Genomic DNA, 22,485 nt, shown 5'->3' on the forward strand with positions numbered 1-22,485 from the left:
TCTAATCAGCCTGTCTGCCTTAATTGGTTCTAGCAGCTTCCTGATTACTCTAGTATAGCCTCTGCTCTGGTCACTCAGGGAACAGAAAACTGCTCATCCAGTGACCAGTATATTTGCCATCAAACAGACTCCTATACCCCACTGGCCTGGGTCTGTCACAGTGCGTATTTTTTATGTTTAAAATATACTGATCTTTGAAAGAAAAAAAACAAAGTAGCAATATAATTTTCAGATAGTCATGATATTTATTGTTATGGAAAACCCTCTTTAAAACTAGGTTGCTGGTTTCATTGAGAAAATAAGCCACCAGTCACTATAGACATAATATTATGCAGTTTGTCAGGAAGACTAATTCGCCGGCCAGCCACTGAATGTTGAAAGATCTGTAGGCAACTTGGGAGATTCCTACTTTAGCTGGTCATTACAATGTGAAGACTGACAAATGTAATTATACTTACAAACTTTTAGGGGGCATAGAAGGAGAAGCACTGAAACAGATGAGAAAGACTTTTTGAACCAAAATCTGCTCTTACTTAAAGGAGGGTAACTCCACTGAAACTCACTAAAGAGTAGAAGTTGTTTTTTACATGCAACTTTCTACCTTTCTCTTGTGCTTAGTTGTTGGATACTGAAGTCCTACTCTACCTTGAGTGGCAAGTAAAACTTAGCAGATAAAATGTATCACGTACAGTATTATTTAATGAAAACGCAGATTAGTGCTGCTTAAATGAAAATGTTTGTATGATCTATAACTTGTGTATTCTGGATTTTCCAAGGGCTGTCAGGAAGAGGAATTAATGTAATTCTATGACTAACCTTTAAAATTCTTCTAGTGTCTTCAATCTACCTTGTATATAGTTTTGAACCTGTTTTTATGCTTAGTAAATATATTTGCAGGGTAGGCAAGGAATAGCATATTGCCACTTTTTTGCATCTACTGATTGTGAAAGATTAATAATGGGGAGGAGGGATAGCTCAGTGGTTTGAGCATTGGCTTGTTAAACCCAGGGTTATGAGTTCAGTCCTTAAAGGGGCCACTTAGGGATCAGGGCAAAAAAATTGTTCTGCTAGTGAAGGCAGGGGACTGGGCTCAATGACCTTGCAAGGTCCTTTCCAGTTCTAGGAGATTGGTATATCTCCAATTATTATCTTATCTCATAAATCTTGTTGGAGAAAAAAAGTATTCTTTTTTTCTTTAAACAAAAATGTTCAAGCATTTCTGAATGTGTCAAAGATCACCTAAGGGCTAAGAAGAAAATATATCCTCTTTTCTTGTCAGTGTTTAGGTTTTAAGGTCTCTGTTCTGTTTCCATGCAAACTAAGCCTTCATAAAAATAGGAAAAACGACTTTTTAAAAAAAAGAAACTAAGGCTTTTCTTGCTAGTCTATTGACTTCTAAAGAAAATGGTGAGTTGGGTTCTGCCAATGATCTATGTAGCTCCCTAGTACCTCAGTTTGATTGAGTCTAAATCCATTTAAGATGTTATCAAGATTTGTAGTAATAAAAATTCTTGCCAGAAATTCACTATATTAATTTGTCTTTGATTAAGTTTTAAATTGACCTTAAAATTGGATCTTTTTGCTATATTATTAGTGTTAAATACTGGAATTATGATGGGCTCATTTCTCAATGTTACTACTCTTGATGGAGGGAACTACTCAGCTTGAATAAAGTCAGTAGAATCAAGTCCTCTTTACAGTTATGGAAATATTTTTTCCTATTTTATATACATGTATATATCATGTCTTTTTATTTTGTCTGGGTATTTCTCAAGGTTTTGCCAAGTTTGGAAGGCTCTAAATGCTCTCTCCCACTCCCTTTACTATTGGATCTCATATAAAATGTTTGCTTGATTTCAAAGTTCATTATCGAATCATGTATCAGGAAATTATAAATAAAATGTTAAGAAAAGCAGAGTAAGTTTGAATTTAGGAATAAAACAAAATATGAGGGACTTTATATCCCCAATATACCTATATCAGGCTTGTCTGCCCACTGATGTGTCTCTATATTTGATCAAAGACAACAGCAGTATTATGAGTGTAGTACATATGTGTGCAAGTGTTCTTCCTCACCAATTACAGAGTCAAAAACTTTAAGGCCAAAAGGTACTATTAAAATCAGCTAGTTTGACCTCCTGCATTTATTAGGCCAGAGACACCCTCACCCAGTGATTCCTGCATCAAGCCTGTAATCACTGAGCTAAAGCAGACCTTTTAGAAAGATCTAGTCTTGATTTAAAGACTCCAAATGATGGAGAGTTCAGGATGTCCCTAGGTGAGGTGTTTCAGTGGTAATCTTGGAATGCCGTGACAATGAAAAGGACTTAGGATGATTGCAAATACTAACTGAACCTGAGCTCCCAGTGCGGTATTGTAGCTAAGAGGGCACAGTTAAAAATGTGCACCTTGTTTCTAGTCTGAATGTATGTAACATGATCATCTAGCTATTACATTGTGTACTGCCTTTTTCTGCTCAAATGAAGAGCTGACCACTGTCAGGAATCTATTCCCCATTTAGATACTTGCAGACCATGAGCAAGACATCTCTAAAACCTTCTCTTGGATAAACTGAATAGATTGAGCTATTTTAGTGTCTTACTATAAGGCAGGTTTCCCACATTTCAAATCATTCTTGTAGCTCTTTCCTGTACCCTTTCCACTTTGTCAATATCCTTGTTGAAATGTGGACTGGAGACACAACAGTATACAGTATCCGTTAATGGCTTCACTAATGCTTTATCTAATACCACCTCCCTACTCCTGCTCTATACCTGCTCTTACAACCAAGGATCACATTTGTCCTCTTAGCTACAGCACTGCACTGGGAGCTTATGTTTAGCTGGTATTTTCAATAACCCCTAAGTCCTATTTATTCTCACCGCAATCCAGAACAGTTACCTTACAGTACTACATTCTTTATTTCATGATATATGACTTTGCATTTGATTGTATTAAATATATATTGTTCAAATGAGCCTACCTTGACAACTGACAGCCTCCCTTTAATGTTTATTTAGCAATCACATGATCCATAAGCCCCTAGCCTAGAAACACTTACTCACATGAGTAACTTTCAGTATGTGAGAGGCCCCACTAAGCTAGTATGGGTACACTGGCCCACTTGTACTATAACCTATTCTAGCAACCTGCTTCAATGTTCTAAATTAGATACAGCTTCAAAAACAACAAGGAGTCCGGTGGCACCTTAAAGTCTAAGAGATTTATTTGGGCATAAGCTTTCGTGGGAAAAAAACAACTTCTTCAGATACATGGAGTGAAAATTACAGATATAGGCCTAAATATATATTGGTACATGAAGAGAAGGGAGTCAGTGAAGAATCAATGTTGAAGGCCAAGTCAGTCAGGGCAGATGTGGTCCACTTTCAATAATTGATGAGGAGGTGTCAATATCAAGAGAGGGAAAATTGCTTTTGTAGTGAGCCAGCCAATCCCAGTCTCTATTCAAGACCAAATTGATGGTGTTACATTTGCAAATGAATTGTAGCTCTGCAGTTTCTCTTTGAAGTCTGTTTTTGAAATGTTTTTGTTGAAGAATGGCTACCTTTACCTCTGTTATTTAGTATCCAGGAAGATTGAAATATTCTCCTACTGGCTTTTGTATGTTCTTCATGTGCCAATATATATTTATGCTTGTATCTGAAATTTTCACTCCATGCATCTGAAGAAAAGGGTATTTTACCCATGAAAGATTATGCCCAAATAAATCTGTTAGTCTTTAAGGTGCCACCAGACTCCTCATTGCTTTTATGGATACAGACTAACACGGCTACCCCTGTGATACTTGATACAGCTTCAATAAATGCAGAATTTATTGGAGGGAGGCTGAGTCAAACTAATGAATGTAATACTCAGTTCTGAGTGCTGAAAGCCTTAGAGTTTCTTCATTCTTTGACAGTGAGTTCCAGAGTCTAGGCCCATTTTGTTGGAGTGCGGGGATATATTTTATCCAGTTGTGTACCTCCTCATATCAGCTGATACTGTCATTGTTCCATTGGAACATACATTTATGGTCTCCCTAGAAGGAAGTCAAGACTTCATTCCCTGTCATCTCTTGCACCCTCAGAGGCAGTTTCAGAAGGGAGCTCAAGTCAATGTCAGTTGAAGTGGTGTTTTTTTGTGATGTGGGTGCCTGGCGACACTGGGAACTAGACTGGGCTTATTTTCCAAAGACCATCAAATGGCAATGTCTTTTGGTGACTACCAACCTGGGCTAGATTCCAACCAGTTACCTAGAAGTAAAAGGCTCCAGATCCCATGATCAGTTCCCTGAGTCACCTGTTCCTATGGCTGTGGCTTTACTTTCCATAGGAACTAAGAAAAGAGGATTGAAGGGGCGGGGAGGGGTTATTAGGTAAGTTGTCCTTCAGCTAGATTCAAATCAGGACTGAGGTCACAAATGAAACTGAATGAAGGGGTATGAATTGCAGAATGCACCTAAATGTTGCATTCTAATTGCTGGTGTGAAATAAAAAGTGCCTAGTTTGCATTAACATAGTCCTGTTTTAAAGAGGACTATGTTAATGCAAGATAGTTCACACTATCAGCAATCACACAGAGTAGTACAGTGCAACATTTTGGTGCACTCTGCAATCCATGCTCCCGTAGCCTGCACTGCAGGGCAGTGTAGACAAGCCCTTAGATTGGCGATGGGCAACCTGCGGCCTGCACGCAACTCGTTATGGTAATCTACTGGTGGGCCATGAGACAGTGTTTACGTTGACTGCACCACAACTAAGGTGGTGCAGAGTTTGTCTGGGCTTTACCAGGAAGGCAAGGGAATTCAACTGTTTCATGTACCAGCTGTATTGCAGAAGAGGAAGGGGATGTTCACAAGAACAGGGGCTACTAATGCCCTGGGTGGTGTGTTTAATAACACAAGGCATAATCCAGGGCATCGCATGGAGCAATGGAGGGAAATGACCAAGAGGAAGTGTCTACGCATGCAAGTGGGCAGGCTGTGTGGATTATGGGGTAGTCAGTGGAGCTGTGCAGCAAATGGTCAGTAAAGTTGTTTCTGGGGTTTTCTACACAGCATTACAGTGCTTCCAAAGGGCACAAGGTCACCTAGAACCAGGAAGTTCTCTTCCACTGAACACAAGGGATGGCAGTAATGCTGATCCCAGAGGTTGGGGGAATGAGTGGCAGAGGTAGTATCCGGCCTTCCAGCCAGGCAAGGCGTGGCAGTTGCAGGGGCCACAGTGAGGTGCAGGGACAGTGCTCAACCAAGCACTCAGTGAGTTCACCTGAGGGGGACAGGAGTCAGACTACTGGGGTAGTAAATACTCTGGGCCCAGGAGTGGGAGGTCCAGAAGCCTGGGCTGACCCACCTACGAGTGGCACCTTCAGTGGGGTCACTGATGGTATTACACAGCTGCTGCAAGCTAATTTGCATTTACTGCAGCAGCTTCAGGCAGCTATGTGTGTGAGGTCTGCACAGGGTGACAGGGTAGGCCCAGCATGGGCTCAAGTTTGGGCAGCAGGAAAGGTAGTGAAGCCCATGTTGGGAACGAACCCCCAGGCACATGGGAACTCATTGGCCATCAGGGCATATAACCTCATGGGACAGAGTAGAGACTCCCGGGAGATCACTGGGGAAGTAGGCCTCCGAGGAACTTCCATGCAGTCCTGAGTATGGTTATGCCGGGGTGGCTGACGCAATGGGAGTTCACCTACTCAGTACAACTAAATATTAAATTCCTGAGAGGCGAATACGTGGATATATTGTCCCTAGTGCACAGGGAGGTGACAGACAGTAAACATGGGCAAGGCAAACAAAATAGCAAGCTGTCCAAGAGGCCAAGGGTGCCTAGAACATAAGAAAATTGGGAGGCTGCCTTCCTCATCTATGCCAGTGTTATAGTACAGGCCTACCCAGAGAGGAGCCCTGCCTTGGTTAAGTATATGGATATAATTAGACAGGCACACAATATGTTTGGGGGCACCTCCTGGTTTAATTATAATTAGCAGTTTCAATTAAGGGCAGCAATGCAAACTGGGATAAGGTGGACATACCTCATCGCACACTGTGGTTGCAGAGGATGAAACCAAGGGTACTGGGGTTTTTTCATTCTGTAACAAGCTCAGGAGGGGCCCCAGGCATGTAATAACATTTGCTGGGCATTTAACAATGGTGGTTGTTTTTGTAATCCCTATAGAAACAGGCATCTTTGCGAGACATGTCTTGGGGCCCATTCAGCTCCTTCTTGCCAGAGCAGAAAGGGAAGATCTCAGGGAGGAAACAGAAACAGGGGTGGCACAAGCCTCAACTGCAGGTTTGTCAAGAGTGAAACAGGGTCTGGGACACAGAGCACAAGCTGGGGAGGGGGACAAGCTGGGGGTGGTGCAATGGGCATAGGCCCCAATGCCAGTTAGGCTGGATGTGTTAAGGGTTCTCCTAGGGGATTACCCTAACAGGGCATATGGGGCATATTTGTGGCAGGAGTTTACAGCAGGATTTCGGATCCCTTTTGTGGGAAATAGAATTAATTTGATGTCAAAAAATTAAAGTCAGAAGTGGGATGGGACATATTGTTAAAAAAAAAAAGATTGCACAATTATTAAAGGAGGGCAGGATAGCTGGGCCATTTAATCTGTTGCCTATAGCACATTTGAGAGTTTCCCCCCTGAGGTTGGTCCCCAAGATGACTCCAGGGACATACCGATTAATTCATCACCTGTCATACCCACAAGGTGGCTCTGTTAATGATGGAATAGGCCTGGCACTTTGTTCCATACACTATTTCTCCATTGATTAAGCCATTCGTATCTTTAGGGCATGTGGCCCTGGGGTGCTAATGGCTAAATGTGATATTTTGTCTACTATACGACTCCTGCCGGTGCGTCCATTGGACTTTGACCTGTTGGGTTTCTGTTTTGAGGGAAAATTTTATTTTGACAAGACTATGCCCATGGGCTGTTCAGTATCCTGTGCAGCTTTTGAGAAATTCAGTACAGTGTTGCACTGGGCAGTTGTGCAGTCAGCGGAACTAAACCACATGGTGCATTACTTGGATGAGTTTTTGTTTGCAGGGCAAGCCGGGTCAAATGAGTGTGTTCACCTATTGCACACATTTCAGGCTCTGGCTAAAGAGTTGGGGGTACCCCTAGCAGAGGAGAAAACAGAAGGCCCTTCCACTACATTGACCTACCTGGGCATTGAGCTGGACACCAGGAAGGGCATATTTCGACTCCTTCAGGATAAGCTTCATAAGCTAGGGGGTTGCTCCAGAGAGCAGTGGGGGCTAAAAAACTCAGGCTGCAGGAACTGCAATCTATTCTAGGGGACCTGAACTTTGCTTGCAGGGTTGTGGCCCTGGAGTGGGCATTTTGTGCCTGGCTGGCAGCAGCAATGGCCAGCATAACCAGGCCACCCCATTACATATGGATCACTAGAGAGAGATGAAGGAGGACTTTGGGGTGTGGGAAAATTTTCTGAGTTAATTTAATGGGGTATCGTGGAGGGAGAAATGGTTATTACAAAGCAGGTTAAAAATCCACTTGGATGTGGCAAGGGGTGCAGGTTTTGGGGTGTTTTATCAAGACAGCTGGTGTGCACAAAAATGGCCCGCCACCTGGACACAAAACGGGGTTGTGCTTAAGCATGACATTACCTTCTTGGAATTTTTCCCCATTTTAGTTGCGGTGGTGATTTGGGGATCGGAGCTGGCTAATACAAGGGTGTGCTTCTGGAGTGACAACATGGCAGTGGTACAGGTTATCAATCGCCAAAGCAAAAAATGCCGTAAAGTGAAAATGACCAGTTAATTTGCCCTAGATGACAAGTGACAATATTCTCTTCTGGACTCATCAGAGACATAACACGTAGAGAGCAGGATTCTGTTTGTTTGTTTTCCTTCAAGAAATGAAACAAATGTTTATCTTTTTGCTGTTTTGTACCTCTGATCCCAGACAATGGAAAGAAATATGCATCCTCAAATTAAGAAATAGTCTTGGATTATAAATTCAATTTATCATGACAATGTATAGAAATATCCAGAAAAGAGCTTTTGTCCAGAAAGTTATGGTGGTTGCTGGTGGGGTCTAAACGTTATGCTTATAATGAAAACTGACAGTTTTAACTGTTGACCTACTACATTTATACAGAGATCAAAGTGTGTCTCAAACTACAATCCTGATGTTTTTATTCAGAGGATATCTGTCCCCACAAAGGTGGATTACAGAGTTCATATAAATGATGTACAAGTATTGTACAATAGCACTGAAATACCAATGTTATCTGGTGTAGAAAGGCCCACGCTAAAAATCCCACAAAATTTGAAAGTGAAAATTGTTAATATTTTATAACCACAACAGTCTTTGTAGCAGTCCATGTACTATATATGGTGAATATCATGTTTGAAAATATTTAGACTTGTGGGTTTATAATTAGATCATACTTTAAACAATAAAATGTAGTTCTACTTTGAAAAGTGGCTCCTAAATTGAAAACAAACAAACAAAAAAACCCCACCACACCTATTAACTGTCTCATTGAAACCAGATCAAATCTGTTTTGTTACATTGCAAGTATAGCTTCTTTCCAAATGTCAGACTTGCAAAGTCAACCTGGAATCTAAAAGCCAAGCCATGCTATTTCTGACTCATACAACACTAGTAATCAACATTCTTCCCAGGGAAGAATTATTTGTGTGGAGGACAAGTCTGAGATGAATCAGAAAAGCTATTTTTTGAAAAATGTGTGGGTTTTAGTTTTTGAAAACATTTCTTTTTCCCCACTCATAACTCAAAAATGACTCCCAGTAAAAGCTTCACACCTATCTTATATGTTGATCTGCACTAAGAACTATCAGGCAGAGCTCTTTTTCGCAACATAGAGAGCAAAAAAATTTAGATACTAGAAGATGAGAAATTGATTTTCCTTTACCCTAAACTAAATTTACACTCATTTTAAGGCCCCTTTGTAAAGCGAGAATGGTGAAAAGGCCTGAGTGTAAAAAAGAATCAAGACCTAGGTCTTTTTTTGTTGGAACTCTAATTTCCATGAATGTTCCACAATTTCTGCTCTATTTTATTGCCTATTTGAAGCAACTTAGGGGTTTTTTTTTTTCACAACCTATTCTTCAAAATTGAAACTGATCATATGACTTGTAAATATATTTGGGTGATATTGTCAAAATGTATTTTTGTGAACATCTGAGCAAAATCTTTTCCAAACTCATTTCACAGGATTTTGCACACTCAGATTTCAGTATTGCTCAAAAATAAAGTAAAGTATGGTTCAAAGAAAGTGGCTTTTGTATCATAGAGCCCAAATTCCCAGGATACAGGAATCTATTCTTGATCCATCATGACGTTCTTCCTCATAGAGGAGGAAAGATGAATCTGTCTTATAACATGGTGCACCTAATCGTCCAACAGTGATATTGGTATGCAAATATTTAACAAGGTACCTGAGTGATTTGTGTTACTGCTGCTGTGGATCCCAACTTTCAGGTAGAAGGTAGGCAGGTATAATTATAAGTGCAAAGATGTGGCTGGTTTTGGAAGTTTAACTACACATTTGCTTAGTTTAATAGCATTATTATTATGTTATATGTATAAAAAAGGAAAATTGCTCAGACTAAAACATTTACGGCACATTTTATATTAAAAATACTGAAAATACTGAAACTCTTCTAATTTGTTGTGTTTAATACTAAGCAAAGTGGTGCAGTGGCTGTGAGGCAATAGCAAATCACGGTCAGATTGAAAAGGAATTCTCTCTGTCAACAGGAAACAAAGTTTTATATATATACTTATATCCATACCTACAAAAAGAAGTAATGGCTTTAAATGTTTAAGAAATGATTTAATTTAATTCCTTAATGGAAAATGTAGCATCACTTACAATATTACTAACACCATACCAAAAACCATTCAGAGTTTTTTAACTCATTTTCACTAAGCAAAGATATTAATTTAACAATCTCTGCACTAAGGGAGGCAAGCAAAAAACAAATATAGCTCATAATTTCTTTTTATTTCTGTTTTCTTTCACTTTAGAGAAAAAAAAGTAGTTTATCCCATTATGACCAAATTAAATGTCTCATACAATATATATAGAGTCCACATAAATTTATGACTGTCTCTGTAATATTTGTATTAATAAATTAGATATGTCTTAAGGCTTTTAAGGAAATATTACAATAAAATGTTTTAGTAGCTCCTATCAGCATCCTTGCCACATCATCACTCCCCATCCTAACTAGACATAATGATTATTGCATCATTATAGTGTTATGCAATATACAGTAAATTTGCACTCAGTATAGCACTTTAAATCATAAAAATGTTAAAATTTACCAGATGCTGAACAATTTAATTTTAAACCTTTAAGGCAGTAAGTATTTCTGTGTTATATTTCATATTTATTGGTGCATGTGCTATCCATGGACTTCAAGGTAAAATAAATGTTGATAGCTGCTTTGTAAACACATTGCCTGCTTTGCACAGTATATTTGTGTGGTAAGTATATTTCAGTAAAATAATTGATTAAGTCAAATATTTTTAAGCAAAGGTTATCATGTCTGGGCAGCTGTTTGAAATGACTAGGATACAAACATTGTTTTTCAAAACAAATATCATTATGAAAAATACAAAATAATTCTATTTCCTCCACTAAAAATACCTTAAAAATTGAAAATTAAGGGCCCACGTCTGCAGCCCTTAGTTATGTGAGTAAATTTTATTCCTACAAATAGTTTTATTGAATGGAATACTCATATGAGTAAACAGTTTCAAGATCAAGATCTCATCACATCTTTCTTAAAAAATGGGTAGTCATTTTTAAAACAGAGTTTGCAATGGTATTGAAAATAGTCAAGTAAATATACATTTGTCCTGTATTACAGAAAGAAAAATAATCAGTGTCTTAATTTAAAAAAAAAAAAAGAGAGACGAAATTATGTCCTAATTTACATGCATTCAATTGACTGCTGACCCTTTAAAGTATATCTTGCAGGTATGTACACGGTCTTGAAGGTTTTTTTATGCGGTCTGACTCAGTTTGTAGCACTCTAGCCTCTGGACCAAATGATCCTGAATATAATTTCTACACAAGCAATCAGTCGGACTGATAATACTGGCACTGGGGTTCAAGGGCAATAGTAGTGTGATCATTTGGATGCCATGCTGAACCAAGGCTTCTTCTACACATTGATTGTCCAAACATTCCACTGCACTTTTTGAATAAGAATTGGGGATTACTCTCTTCCCCTTAGAAGCATGTCCTCACATAATAAAAATGTATTCTAATACTCTAGGTGGTGAGAGTGATTTCTGTAGGGTGACCAGATGTACCGATTTTATAGGGACAGTCCTGATTTTTGGGTCTTCTTCTTATATAGGCTCTTATTACCCCTCACCCCCATCCTGATTTTTCACATTTGCTGTCTGGTCAACCTAGATTTCGGGGTTCATAATGGATGCTACATTTGCCTAAACAGTCATTGCATTACTATTATATAGCTCATTACTTCATAAAATATTTTGAGATACTCTGAATATGAACCAAATTTAATTCAGTCCTGTGTATGCTGGTACTTAGTATTCACAATGAGAATGTCTATGTTTTGTTTTGTTTTTTTGTAAATTATAACATTTTTAACTATTACTGGGTTGTAGTTTTATTTTATTTTCATAAAGTACTGGGGTAAACATACTGCTTTATCTTACCTCTGTATTTTCATTACATGGTAACAAACATGTATAATTAAGTCCATGAGGTCTATCCACACACAGTTCCCCTGAGGTGCAGCTTATGTTGTAGAATAAGCAGGCATCGATATCCAGTTCGCATTTTTCACCTTCAAATCCTATACCATTAAAAAAGAAATTTTTTAATATAGTTCATTCACATATATTGACATTGGGGCTAGCCATGATGGTAGAAGTTAACATAACTCTAAGAGTAATTGGACCATTTTATGTCTCAAAAAGGACACTTCAAACAAAGAATGAAAGGAGAGTCTTTGCAAAAGTAATGCATTGTATAACGATGTATTAAGTCAAGTTTTATGGCCATTTTTATACAAGGAAATGATTGAAAGAGAATTTAAATAGGTGAATTAAATTAAATTCTTTCTTATTTAATATTGGTGTTATTCAAGAAGTACAATTTATCTGAAATGACTTACCCATAAGGCAGGTACACTTAAAATGTCCTGTGGAATCAATGCATGTTCCTCCGTGTTTACATGGATTGGAACTACACTCATCAATTTCAATCTCACAGAATGCTCCTGGGTAAAAATCCAAAAAGAGTGTTTATTTCCCCCCAAAAAATGTTAGGAATGATGATCAGATTCCTAATAAATAAAATATTGAACTGGGACAAATAGTTTACAGAGTAAAATATTTAAGGTTTAAAAAAACAGTCAAAAAACTCAGTGGAATATTGACTAAAACCTAAAGACTTAATCTTGTAAGGATCCAAGAGTCCTCGCCTCCTATTGACTGGAAAAGTGCTTAGTGCCTTACAGAATAAGTCTGTTAAGGCTCTGATCCCACAGCTCAATCCAGTAAATAGGCCTCGGGCACATTAATTTAGTTCCATGATTGAGGCTTAAGTGCAGGAACTTCCAAAAGAAAAAGCTATCAGAAACTGAGACAATACCTTTTGAATGCCTTTTTCTACTTTTTTTTTCCCTGACAAGGATCAACAAGGATCTTGAGCATGGGTCAGCCCAGATCTCTATTCTGGATTTTCTTTTTTGTGACCCATATTTTTTCTGTATCCCATCTTGTAGGATCCATTTGGCAAGGGAAAAAATGGACTGTCATACTGATCTGTTGTCTTTCGTCTTATACTTAGATTGTAAGCTCTTTGTGGGCAGGACAACGTTTGTTCTGTGTTTGTACAGCACATAGCACAATGGGGTCCTGGTACATGACTGGCTGTCCTAAGCACGATGATCTTACAAACAATAAATAATAATGATGCTCTCCAGTCTCTCTGAAGCAGCTATTAGTACCATTCCATTAGCTAATTAAGGCTGTATCAGTGCTAAAAGTAACATCATTAGCAAATGACACTTGGTAAAGCCACCTAGAGAAGAGAGAAGGACCAAAATCAGGGAGTGCCAGGGTTCAACTAAAAACAGGACGGTCAGCTCTACCACAGACAGGAAAAAGCCAAAAAAATTGTCACAGTGTAAACACAGAAATTGTAAATGGAGTTTTAACATGTATTTTCAGCAGTGTAAAGGAATCACTGTTTGGTAAAATTTTGAATATTTTAAATGGCCAATTCCTTTAAACAAACTTTACAACTTTTCATTGCCAGAATGAGGTCAACAAACTAGTAACTCCAAACTGTTATAAAATTTATTAGGATCTGAATACTGCTGAGAAATGCATAATTTATGGTATTAAGATCTGATTAAGTGTTAAATGGATGTCAGGAGAGATCTCCACAGTAATCTACTTAGTTTTAATGCCTAATTATCACTTCATAGTGGAGTGAAGGCTGAATAATTGAGAACTGCAACACTTGAAGAACTCAAACAGGATTTTTGGATGGAATTAAGTGAGATATTCCTCTAACAAAAATAAGTTTAACAGATACAGAGAAGAAAGGAGAAATAACAAAGTTATAGAATTGGGGAGGAAAATCATTTAAACAGTTTTTTGCTTGATCAGTTATGCATTTAAATGGCCTGAACCGAGTTATCTGGTCTCCAGGTGAAACTGTTTAATAATGTAAAAGCAGCAAAGAATCCTGTGGCACCTTATAGACTAACAGACGTTTTGGAGCATGAGCTTTCGTGGGTGAATACCCACTTCCTCAGATGCATGCATCTGAGGAAGTGGGTATTCACCCACGAAAGCTCATGCTCCAAAACGTCTGTTAGTCTATAAGGTGCCACAGGATTCTTTGCTGCTTTTACAGATCCAGACTAACACGGCTACCCTCTAATAATTGTTTAATAATGATCATTTATAAAGCCCGACCCACAGGTATTGGATAAGGCAAAACAAGTCAAAATAAAATAAACATACAAGAAGCCACCTGTTTACAATCCAAACAGATAAGAAAGCAAAGAAGCAAAAGAGTTTTTAAAAAATGGAGGAAATTGAATGATAGGAGAGGTACAGGTTATAGCCAAGAATCCAACAAGATTTAAAAAGTGACTGAACATTTCCATGGATAAAAGGAATAGCCAGAGTTGTGGTAATAAGTGCTAATAAACTGGAAGGGATGTTAAACTTCATGTTTCATGAATTAAGACAATCTCTATCTATAAAACATTAGCATGAGACTTAGGCTTTATCTACACGACACAGCTTTTAGCGACACAGCTGTGTCGCTAAAAGTTGGGCAGTGTAAATGCTGTTTGTCCGCAATTTTGCCGAAAAAATACTTCCATCCATTAGGAGCAGGGTTCTCATTGTTGACAGGAGCGTGCACCTGCCACTTACACTGCTCTTGTGGTGGCAAAATATTTGTCTTTTGGGGGCGGGGTGGGGGGAGAAGACTTTTTAAGCCCTTGTGAATGACAAAGTTTTGTCGCTCAATTGGCAGTGTAGACAAAGCCTTAATGATGGGGGCAGATTATCCCACAACTGCCTACTGTGGGATTCTTACACCTTGCTCTTAAGCATCTGGCCACTGTCAGAGACAGGACACTGGACTATATTGACCCTGGGTTTGATCCAGTCTGGTAATCCCTATGTTCTTATATTCCATTATTTAATAACTTTAAAAAGCATCTGTCATAAACAGATGGTTAAGGGTTAATGTCTCTTTTACCTGTAAAGGGTTAAGAAGCTCAGTAAACCTGGCTGACACCTGACCAGAGGACCAATGGGGGGGACAAGATACTTTCAAATCTTGGTGGAGGGAAATCTTTGTTTGTGCTGTTTGTTTTGTTCGTTGTTCGTTCTTGGGGCTAAGAGGGACCACACGTACACCCAGGTTTTCCCAATCTTTCTGAATCAGTCTTTCATGTTTCAAAATTGTAAGTATAGCCAGGCAAGGCGGATTAGTCTTATGTTTGTTTTCTTAACTTGTAAATGTGTCTTTTGCTGAAAGGATTTTTACCTCTGTTTGCTGTAACTTTGAATCTCCGGCTAGGGGGAAGTCCCTCTAGTCTATATGAATCTGAATACCCTTTAAGCATTTTCCATCCGGAGTTTACAGAGATAATTTTTACTTTTTCTTTCTTTAATTAAAAACTTTCTTTTTAAGAATCTGATTGATTTTTTCCTTGTTTTGGAATCCGAGGGATTGAGTCTAACTCATCAGAGATTGGTGGGGGGGAAAGGAAGGGAATGGTTAATTCCTCTTTGTTTTAGATCAAAGGAGTTTGGATCTGTATAGCTTTCCCAAGGCAACCCTGTCATAAACAGATAGCTAAGGGTTAATGTCTCTTTCACCTGAAAAAAAAAAGTAACCTGAAGCACCTGACCAGAGGACCAATCAGGAAACAGGATTTTTTCAACTCTGGGTGGAGGGAAGTATAATCTGCTCATCTACCAATGCATGAGCATCTCCAGTGGTTCTGGTACCCAAACCAGATGGGGAAATACGCTTTTGCGTGGACTACCGTAAGCTAAATGCGGTAACTCGTCCGGACAACTATCCATGCCACGCACCAATAAGCTATTGAAGAAGTTGGAACGTGCCCAGTTCATCTCTACAATAGACTTAACCAAGGGGTACTGGCAAGTACCGCTAGATGAACCTGCCAAGGAGAGGTCTGCATTCATCACCAATGCGGGGGTGTATGAATCCAATGTCCTTCCTTTCGGCCTTCGAAATGCACCCGCCACCTTCCAGAGGCTGGTAGATGGTCTGGGAGAATTTGCAGTTGCCTACCTCGATGATGTGGCCATTTTTTCAGACTCCTGGCCCGAACACCTACTACACCTGGAAAAGGTCTTTGAGCGCATCAGGCAGGCCGGACTAACTATTAAGGCCAAAAAGTGTCAAATAGGCCAAAACAGAGTAACTTACCTGGGGCACCAGGTGGGTCGAGAAACCATAAACCCCCTATAGGCCAAGGTGGATGCTATCCAAAAGTTGCCTGTCCCAAGGTCAAAGAAACAGGTCCAATCCTTCTTAGGCTTGGCCGGGTACTACAGGCGATTTGTACCACACTACAGCCAAATCGCTGCCCCACTGACCGACCTGACCAAAAAGACCCAGCCAAATGCAGTTAAGTGGGCTGATGAGTGTCAAAAGGCCTTTACCCAGCTTAAGGCGATGCTCATGTCTGACCCTGTACTCAGGGCCCCGGATTTTGACAAGCCATTCCTAGTAACCACGGATGCATCTGAGCGTGGTATAGGAGCAGTGCTCATGCAGGAAGCAACAGATCACAACTTCCATCCTGTCGTGTTTCTCAGCAAGAAACTGTCTGAGAGGGAAAGTCACTGGTCAGTCAGCAAAAAGGAATGCTATGCCATTGTGTACGCCCTGGAAAAGCTACGCCCATATGTTTGGGGACGGCGGTTCCAACTACAAACTGACCATGCTGCGCTAAAGTGGCTTCATACTGCCAAGGGGAAACAACAAGAAACTTCTTCGTTGGAGTTTAGCTCTCCAATATTTGATTTTGAAATTCAGCACATCACAGGAGCTTCTAACAAAGTAGCTGATGCACTCTCCCGTGACAGTTTCTCAGAATCTAGTAGTTAAAAAGTGTTCTTAAAATGTAGAAGTCTGTTAGTTATCTACTTAGTGGTATATGTAAAGGTGCATGTGTTGTAGTAATCTGTTTATTTTAAAGTTCTACAAGGAAATCGCCGCCAGTGAGCTTCCCCACTGTCTGCAATTTGGGGGGTGTGTCATAAACAGATAGCTAAGGGTTAATGTCTCTTTCACCTGAAAAAAAAAAGTAACCTGAAGCACCTGACCAGAGGACCAATCAGGAAACAGGATTTTTTTCAACTCTGGGTGGAAGGAAGTTTGTGTCTGAGTTCTTTGTCTTCTGCCTGAATCTCTCTCAGCTAGAGAAGGATTTTTCTTTTTCCTGCTTTCTAATCTTCTGTTTCCAAGTTGTGAGTACAAAAATGGTTTGTTGTTTTGTATTTACATGTCTATAGTTGCTGGAGTGCTTTAAATTGTATTCTTTTTGAATAAGGCTGTTTATTCATATTTCTTTTAAGCAATTGACCCTGTATTTGTCACCTTAATACAGAGAGACCATTTGTATGTATTTTTCTTTCTTTTTTATATAAAGCTTTCTTTTAAAACCTGTTGGAGTTTTTTCTTTAGTGAGGAACTCCAGGGAATTGAGTCTGCAGCTCACCAGGGAATTGGTGGGAGGAAGAAGTCAGGGGAGACCTTTGTGTGTTAGATGTACTAGCCTGACTTTGCATTCCCTCTGGGTGAAGAGGGAAGTGCTTTTGTTTCCAGGACTGGAATTAGAGAGGGTGGACTCCCTCTGCTTAGATTCACGGAGGTTGCTTCTGTGTATCTCTCCAGGAGCACCTGGAGGGGGGAAGGGAAAAGATTTATTTCCCTTTGTTGTGAGACTCAAGGGTCCCCAGGGAAGGTTTTGGGGGGACCAGAGTGCCCCAAACACTCTAATTTTTTGGGTGGTGGCAGCAGTACCAGGTCCAAGCTGGTAACTAAGCTTGGAGGTTTTCATGCTAACCCCCATATTTTGGACGCTAAGGTCCAAATCTGGGATTAGGTAATTGACAAACCCAGGGAAGGGAAAGTCTGGGGGGGAAGGAAGGGGATGGTTTATTTCTTCTTGTTTTAAGACCCAAGGGGTTTGGGTCTTGGGTTCCCCACGGAAGGTTTTGGGGGAACAGAAAGTGTGCCAAACACTATATTTTTGGCTGGTGGCAGCGTACCAGATTTAAGCTAGTAATTAAGCTTAAAAGTGATCATGCAGGTCCCCACTTTTTGGACGCTAATGTTCAAAGTGGGGGAAAACACCCTTGACAGCATCATTAAGAAATGATCCCAAATTACTCATTCCCGATGCTTTGTGACAGAGTCCTGTCCCAGAACACTCCCCAGGTTTTGCTTCTTTTCTCTCCATGATTCGCTTTCTAATTTGAAAGTAAGCAAGTTGATCAGAAGATGCATGCTCTGCCCAACCACTCATTCTCTCTCTCATTCTTCTGGTTCCATTTTTTTTTTTTTTGGTAATTTACCTACTCCTCTCTGCACTAGGGAATTATGTGTTTGAAAGAATCCAGAATAGAGTTGTTTGTTGAATGAGACATTCCTGTAAGATGGGCTTAGTATTAATTAGGAACTTATTGGGCCCAACATATACAGCACCGGCTCTAAAAGCAGGCAAAGTGGGTTCCCTGACTACAAAGACAGTTTTGTACATACAGTAAAACCTCAGGTTCTTGGGAATGGAAGTTGTCCGTAACTCTGAAATGTTTTTAACACTGAATAAAGCAGAGTATGGGCTCCAGATCCAGTAACTGAGACTCCAGGCCAGGTTTCAGTAGCAGCTGAGCTCTCTACTCAGTGCTAGCATGAGTTTGCAAGCTTGCCCATCCTGGCGGGGGTTTGTGTGTGTGTGTGCGCATGTGTGAAAATAGCCTTTCCCTGTCTGGGGTGTGTGTGGGGGTAAAACCTGGCTGTGGGGAGAAGGGGTAAAAACAGTATGTCCCCCTCCTGGCTGGGGGTGACGGTGAAAGCAGAGCAGACCCCAGTGCTGCTCCTGCTCTGCTGTAAATGGCGTCCCATGGTGTGGAGGTGGGGAGTGGGGATAGGCAGCCCAGATGTGCCTATCTTTTAAGAAGCAACAGAGGCATGGTACAGTATTTGCTTTTTTTGTTTTTGTTTGTCTCTGCTGTTGCCTGATTGGTTACTTCCAGTTTCACATGGTGTCCAGTTGACTGGTCAGTCTGTAACTCTGGTGTTCATATCTTTGAGGTTCTACTGTAGTTTACTTTATTGACCTGTTTGTTGTATTTCCATTCTCATTGGAACACTGTTAATCACTTTTTTAAACAAAAAAACATATAAACCCAATGTATTTCACTAACACGATATTTAGCATAGGCTATAGATCAGTGGTTCTCAGAGCCAGTTTCCCCAGTTGTTCAGGGAAAGCCCCTGTGAGCCGGGCCAGTTTCTTTGCCTGCCACATCCACAGGTTCAGCTGACCACATGTCTCACTGCAGTTTGCCGCTCCAGGCCAATGAGGGCTGCGGGAAGCGGCGTGAGCCAAGGGATGTGCTGGCCACCCTTCCCGCAGCCCCCATTGGACTGGAGCGGTGAACCATGACCAGTGGGAACCACGATCAGCCGAACCTGTGGACATGGCAGGTAAACAAACCAGCTCAGCCTGCCAGGGACATTCCCTGAACAAGTGGCGGACTGGTTTTTAGAACCACTGCTATAGATACACACAGAGAGTACACTAAACCTTTACCAGCCTAAATCACACAAGGCACCAAGCAGCAGGATAGAGCACACAGGCAGGCAAAAGCTGTCAAGCCACCAAAGAGTTTTCTCAGCTACAGTACTACAATATTGGACTTCTGTAACATCATTCATTTTAATTTATAAAATAAAAGCTATTTTGGCAAGTTCTGCTATAGCTTTCCCACGTCAAGATTTAGGATTTTGTTCTTTTGTTTTTTAAGAATCATGTCACATCCCATTAGATTAAAATACATACAGAAAGCCATTACTTTTCTGCCCATTTATGTTAAGAAGCAAACAGAAGTATTATTTATACTTCATCTCTTTCAAAGAAAATCAGCTCTCTGGAGAATGAAGTGAGCAGAGAGTATGAAACTCACTTTGAAACTGAAGCCAAAAGGTGAAAAGATCATTGAATCTTATTGCTTCAGAACAAGACGCATAGCTGGTTAACCAACATTATGAACGTCAAACAACCTAGACAGCTGCACATAAACTGCTGTTAATTCAGCTATGCTTTTCCCTTGTCTGCATGTAATGTAGAACTTAGTTTCACTTTCAGCCATTGCTATATGTATCATATTAAGGGTTTAATTTAACTGTGAACAAAACAAGCTAGAGATGTTCTATATAGGCGATCCACTCCCACAGCCCACAAAATATTAATGAGCTGCTGAACACAGGCCTCTAGCTGTGGTGCTAACAAATGCAATTTGCTAGATGACATTCAGGTTAGCAGCCACGTGAGTAAAATCTTTCTATGGAAGCACTTAATCTTCAGTCTTTTGAAACAAATACTAAAAGTATTCACTTTTTCTGGAAATTGATTCCCTTGATCAATGTTTTGAAGGAAAAAAAAACAAACATTATCTTGAAAACTCCTCAGCTAGTGTGATTAATGAAAATGTGTCTGAAGACCTACAAGGTTTCCTCCCACCAAATATAGTGGAATTCTTTTGATTCCATTAGTGCCAAGATTTCCAGGTGTCCGCTTTAAAGAACTCTTCACTCTTCATGTGTTATATGCACTGATGGAAGACAAATCAGTCATAACCCCTGAGGGCAAATATTGTCCTTTTCCTGCATTTGTATAGCACCCTACATAATGGGGTCCTAATCCCAGTTGGGGCCTTTACCCACAAAATATAATTATTTACTCCTACTACTACCTCATTTTACAAATTGTGTAAGTGGTGATTGAATTAAGTGGTCCACTATTCCATATGCAGAATTTACCTCTGCTGCCATGAAAGGCTGTATCATTAATATGAATAATGCCTTAGCCGTGGAACAGGCATCCAGTAGCCTTTAAAAAAAGAAAATAAAAGAAAAGAAAAAAACTGTTTTTGAGGGGAATTACAGCTGTGTACACTAATCCATATTTGACCCATACCATAGCTTGAAATAGGTTTTGATGGGTAATAAAATCTTTTAAAAACAGTATTATTTTTATTAAAAGTTTTTGTTGGTCCCAAGTAGTCAGAAATTCTCCATATCACTGTATGAAGGAATTGCTTAAGCACTGATTTGAAGAGAAGAAATCTACTGAATCACCAGGATTGCTTTCTAAATTACCTGAAGTTTTTTAGAGATCTCCCATTCAAGGATCAGTCAACCCAACCTTGCTTAGCCTGCAAGGTTTGACAATCCAATAAATTACAGCTAAATAAACTCTTAATGATCAGTTTCAGTTTGGTAGCTGTGACTGGAGATGGTTCCTATTTCCAGCAAAGGCTATTCCTTTTGATATACAAGCAGATGATTAAGAAAAGGGCAAGCTGTTTCGCTCAGAGAGTTTCCCAATGGAAGTATATGAAGGCTGATCACAGGAACTCTCTGTCATAGTATTCTATCCCCAATCTGAACCTTAGAGTCCAAAAGTTGGGGTACCAGCATGAATTCCTCTAAGCTTAATTACCTGCTTAGAACTGATAAGCTGCCACCAATCAGGAATTCCAGTGCCTGATACACTCTGGTCCCCCAAAACCTTCCCCGGGGGCCCCCAAGACCCAGACCCCCTGGATCTTAACACAAGGAAAGTAAACCCCTTTCCTCACCATCACCTCTCCCAGACTTCCCCTCCCTTCTCTTCCCCTCCAGGTGTTTCCTCCCTGGGCTCCTGGAGAGATATAGAGATTCACGCTCCGTGAATCTAAAACAAAGGGATTCCACCATTCTCCCCTCCCTTCCCCTTCCCTGTTAAGTACAGACTCAATTCCCTTGAGCCTCAGCAAGGGGAAAAATCAGACAGGTCTTAAAAAGCAAAACTTTTAATAAAAAGAAAGAAAAAAGTAAAAGTTATCTCTGCAATTTAGATGGTAAAAGTTACAGGGTCTGTCAGCTTATAGAAACTGGAGAAAAAGCCTCCTCCAGCAGAAATACAATTTAAAATACTTCCAGCCAAATACACATTTGCAAATACAGAAAACAATCAAAAGACTATAACTGCCTTTCTTACTAAATACTCACTATTCTGAATATATAAGAGACTGTAGCAGGGAGATTGGCAAGAAACCTGGTTGCACATCTAGTCCCTTCCAGGACCCAGAGAGAACAAAGCCAAACCCAAAATCACAAACAAAGGCTTCCCTGCCCTGAGATTTGAAAGTATCTTGTCTCCTGATTGGTCCCCTGGTCAGGTGTTTGGTTCCCTGTTTGTTAACCCTTTACAGGTAAAAGAGACATGAACCCTTAACTATCTGTTTATGACACTGTCAAAGAAGAATATTATTTAATTATGAAATCTGTAAAGGTGGTAAGCAGTTATATTTCATATCAGAATGCTATCCTTGGGCAGCTATTTGTGATTTAAAAAAATCTGTTGATGTCTCCTTTTAAAATTCTTTCTTTAAAATGGTTTGCAAAACTCTTAGCACGGTTGCAGCATCTTGTCTTTTTCCTTTATTTAATTTTAATATTGACATGCTGTTTAAATTTCTGTTCTTGATTATATCTTATTTTTTTCTCAATAAGAGGGATTCCAGGAGATAAACACAAGGAAAATGTAACACTAATGATTTGCTAATGATAGGATTATACTGATTAGGATCTAGGTTAGAAGGATAAGATGTTATCTGCCTCGTACTCAAAAATTTGCAGGAGATGCAGATGACTAT

At 39.8% G+C, this 22,485-nt stretch overlaps 1 protein-coding gene across 1 annotated transcript in view; it reads right to left on the bottom strand.

The window, feature by feature from the left end:
* EYS (eyes shut homolog) overlaps nt 1-22,485 on the bottom strand; it is a 1,559,204-nt gene that overhangs the window by 1,382,288 nt on the left and 154,431 nt on the right. The window contains 2 exon segments of the mRNA XM_030558318.1: nt 11,698-11,837; nt 12,159-12,263. Of these exon segments, the coding sequence (XP_030414178.1) occupies nt 11,698-11,837; nt 12,159-12,263 (245 nt within the window).

This window comes from Gopherus evgoodei, chromosome 3 (genome assembly GCF_007399415.2).
Source record: "Gopherus evgoodei ecotype Sinaloan lineage chromosome 3, rGopEvg1_v1.p, whole genome shotgun sequence".
Lineage (NCBI taxonomy): Eukaryota > Metazoa > Chordata > Testudines > Testudinidae > Gopherus > Gopherus evgoodei.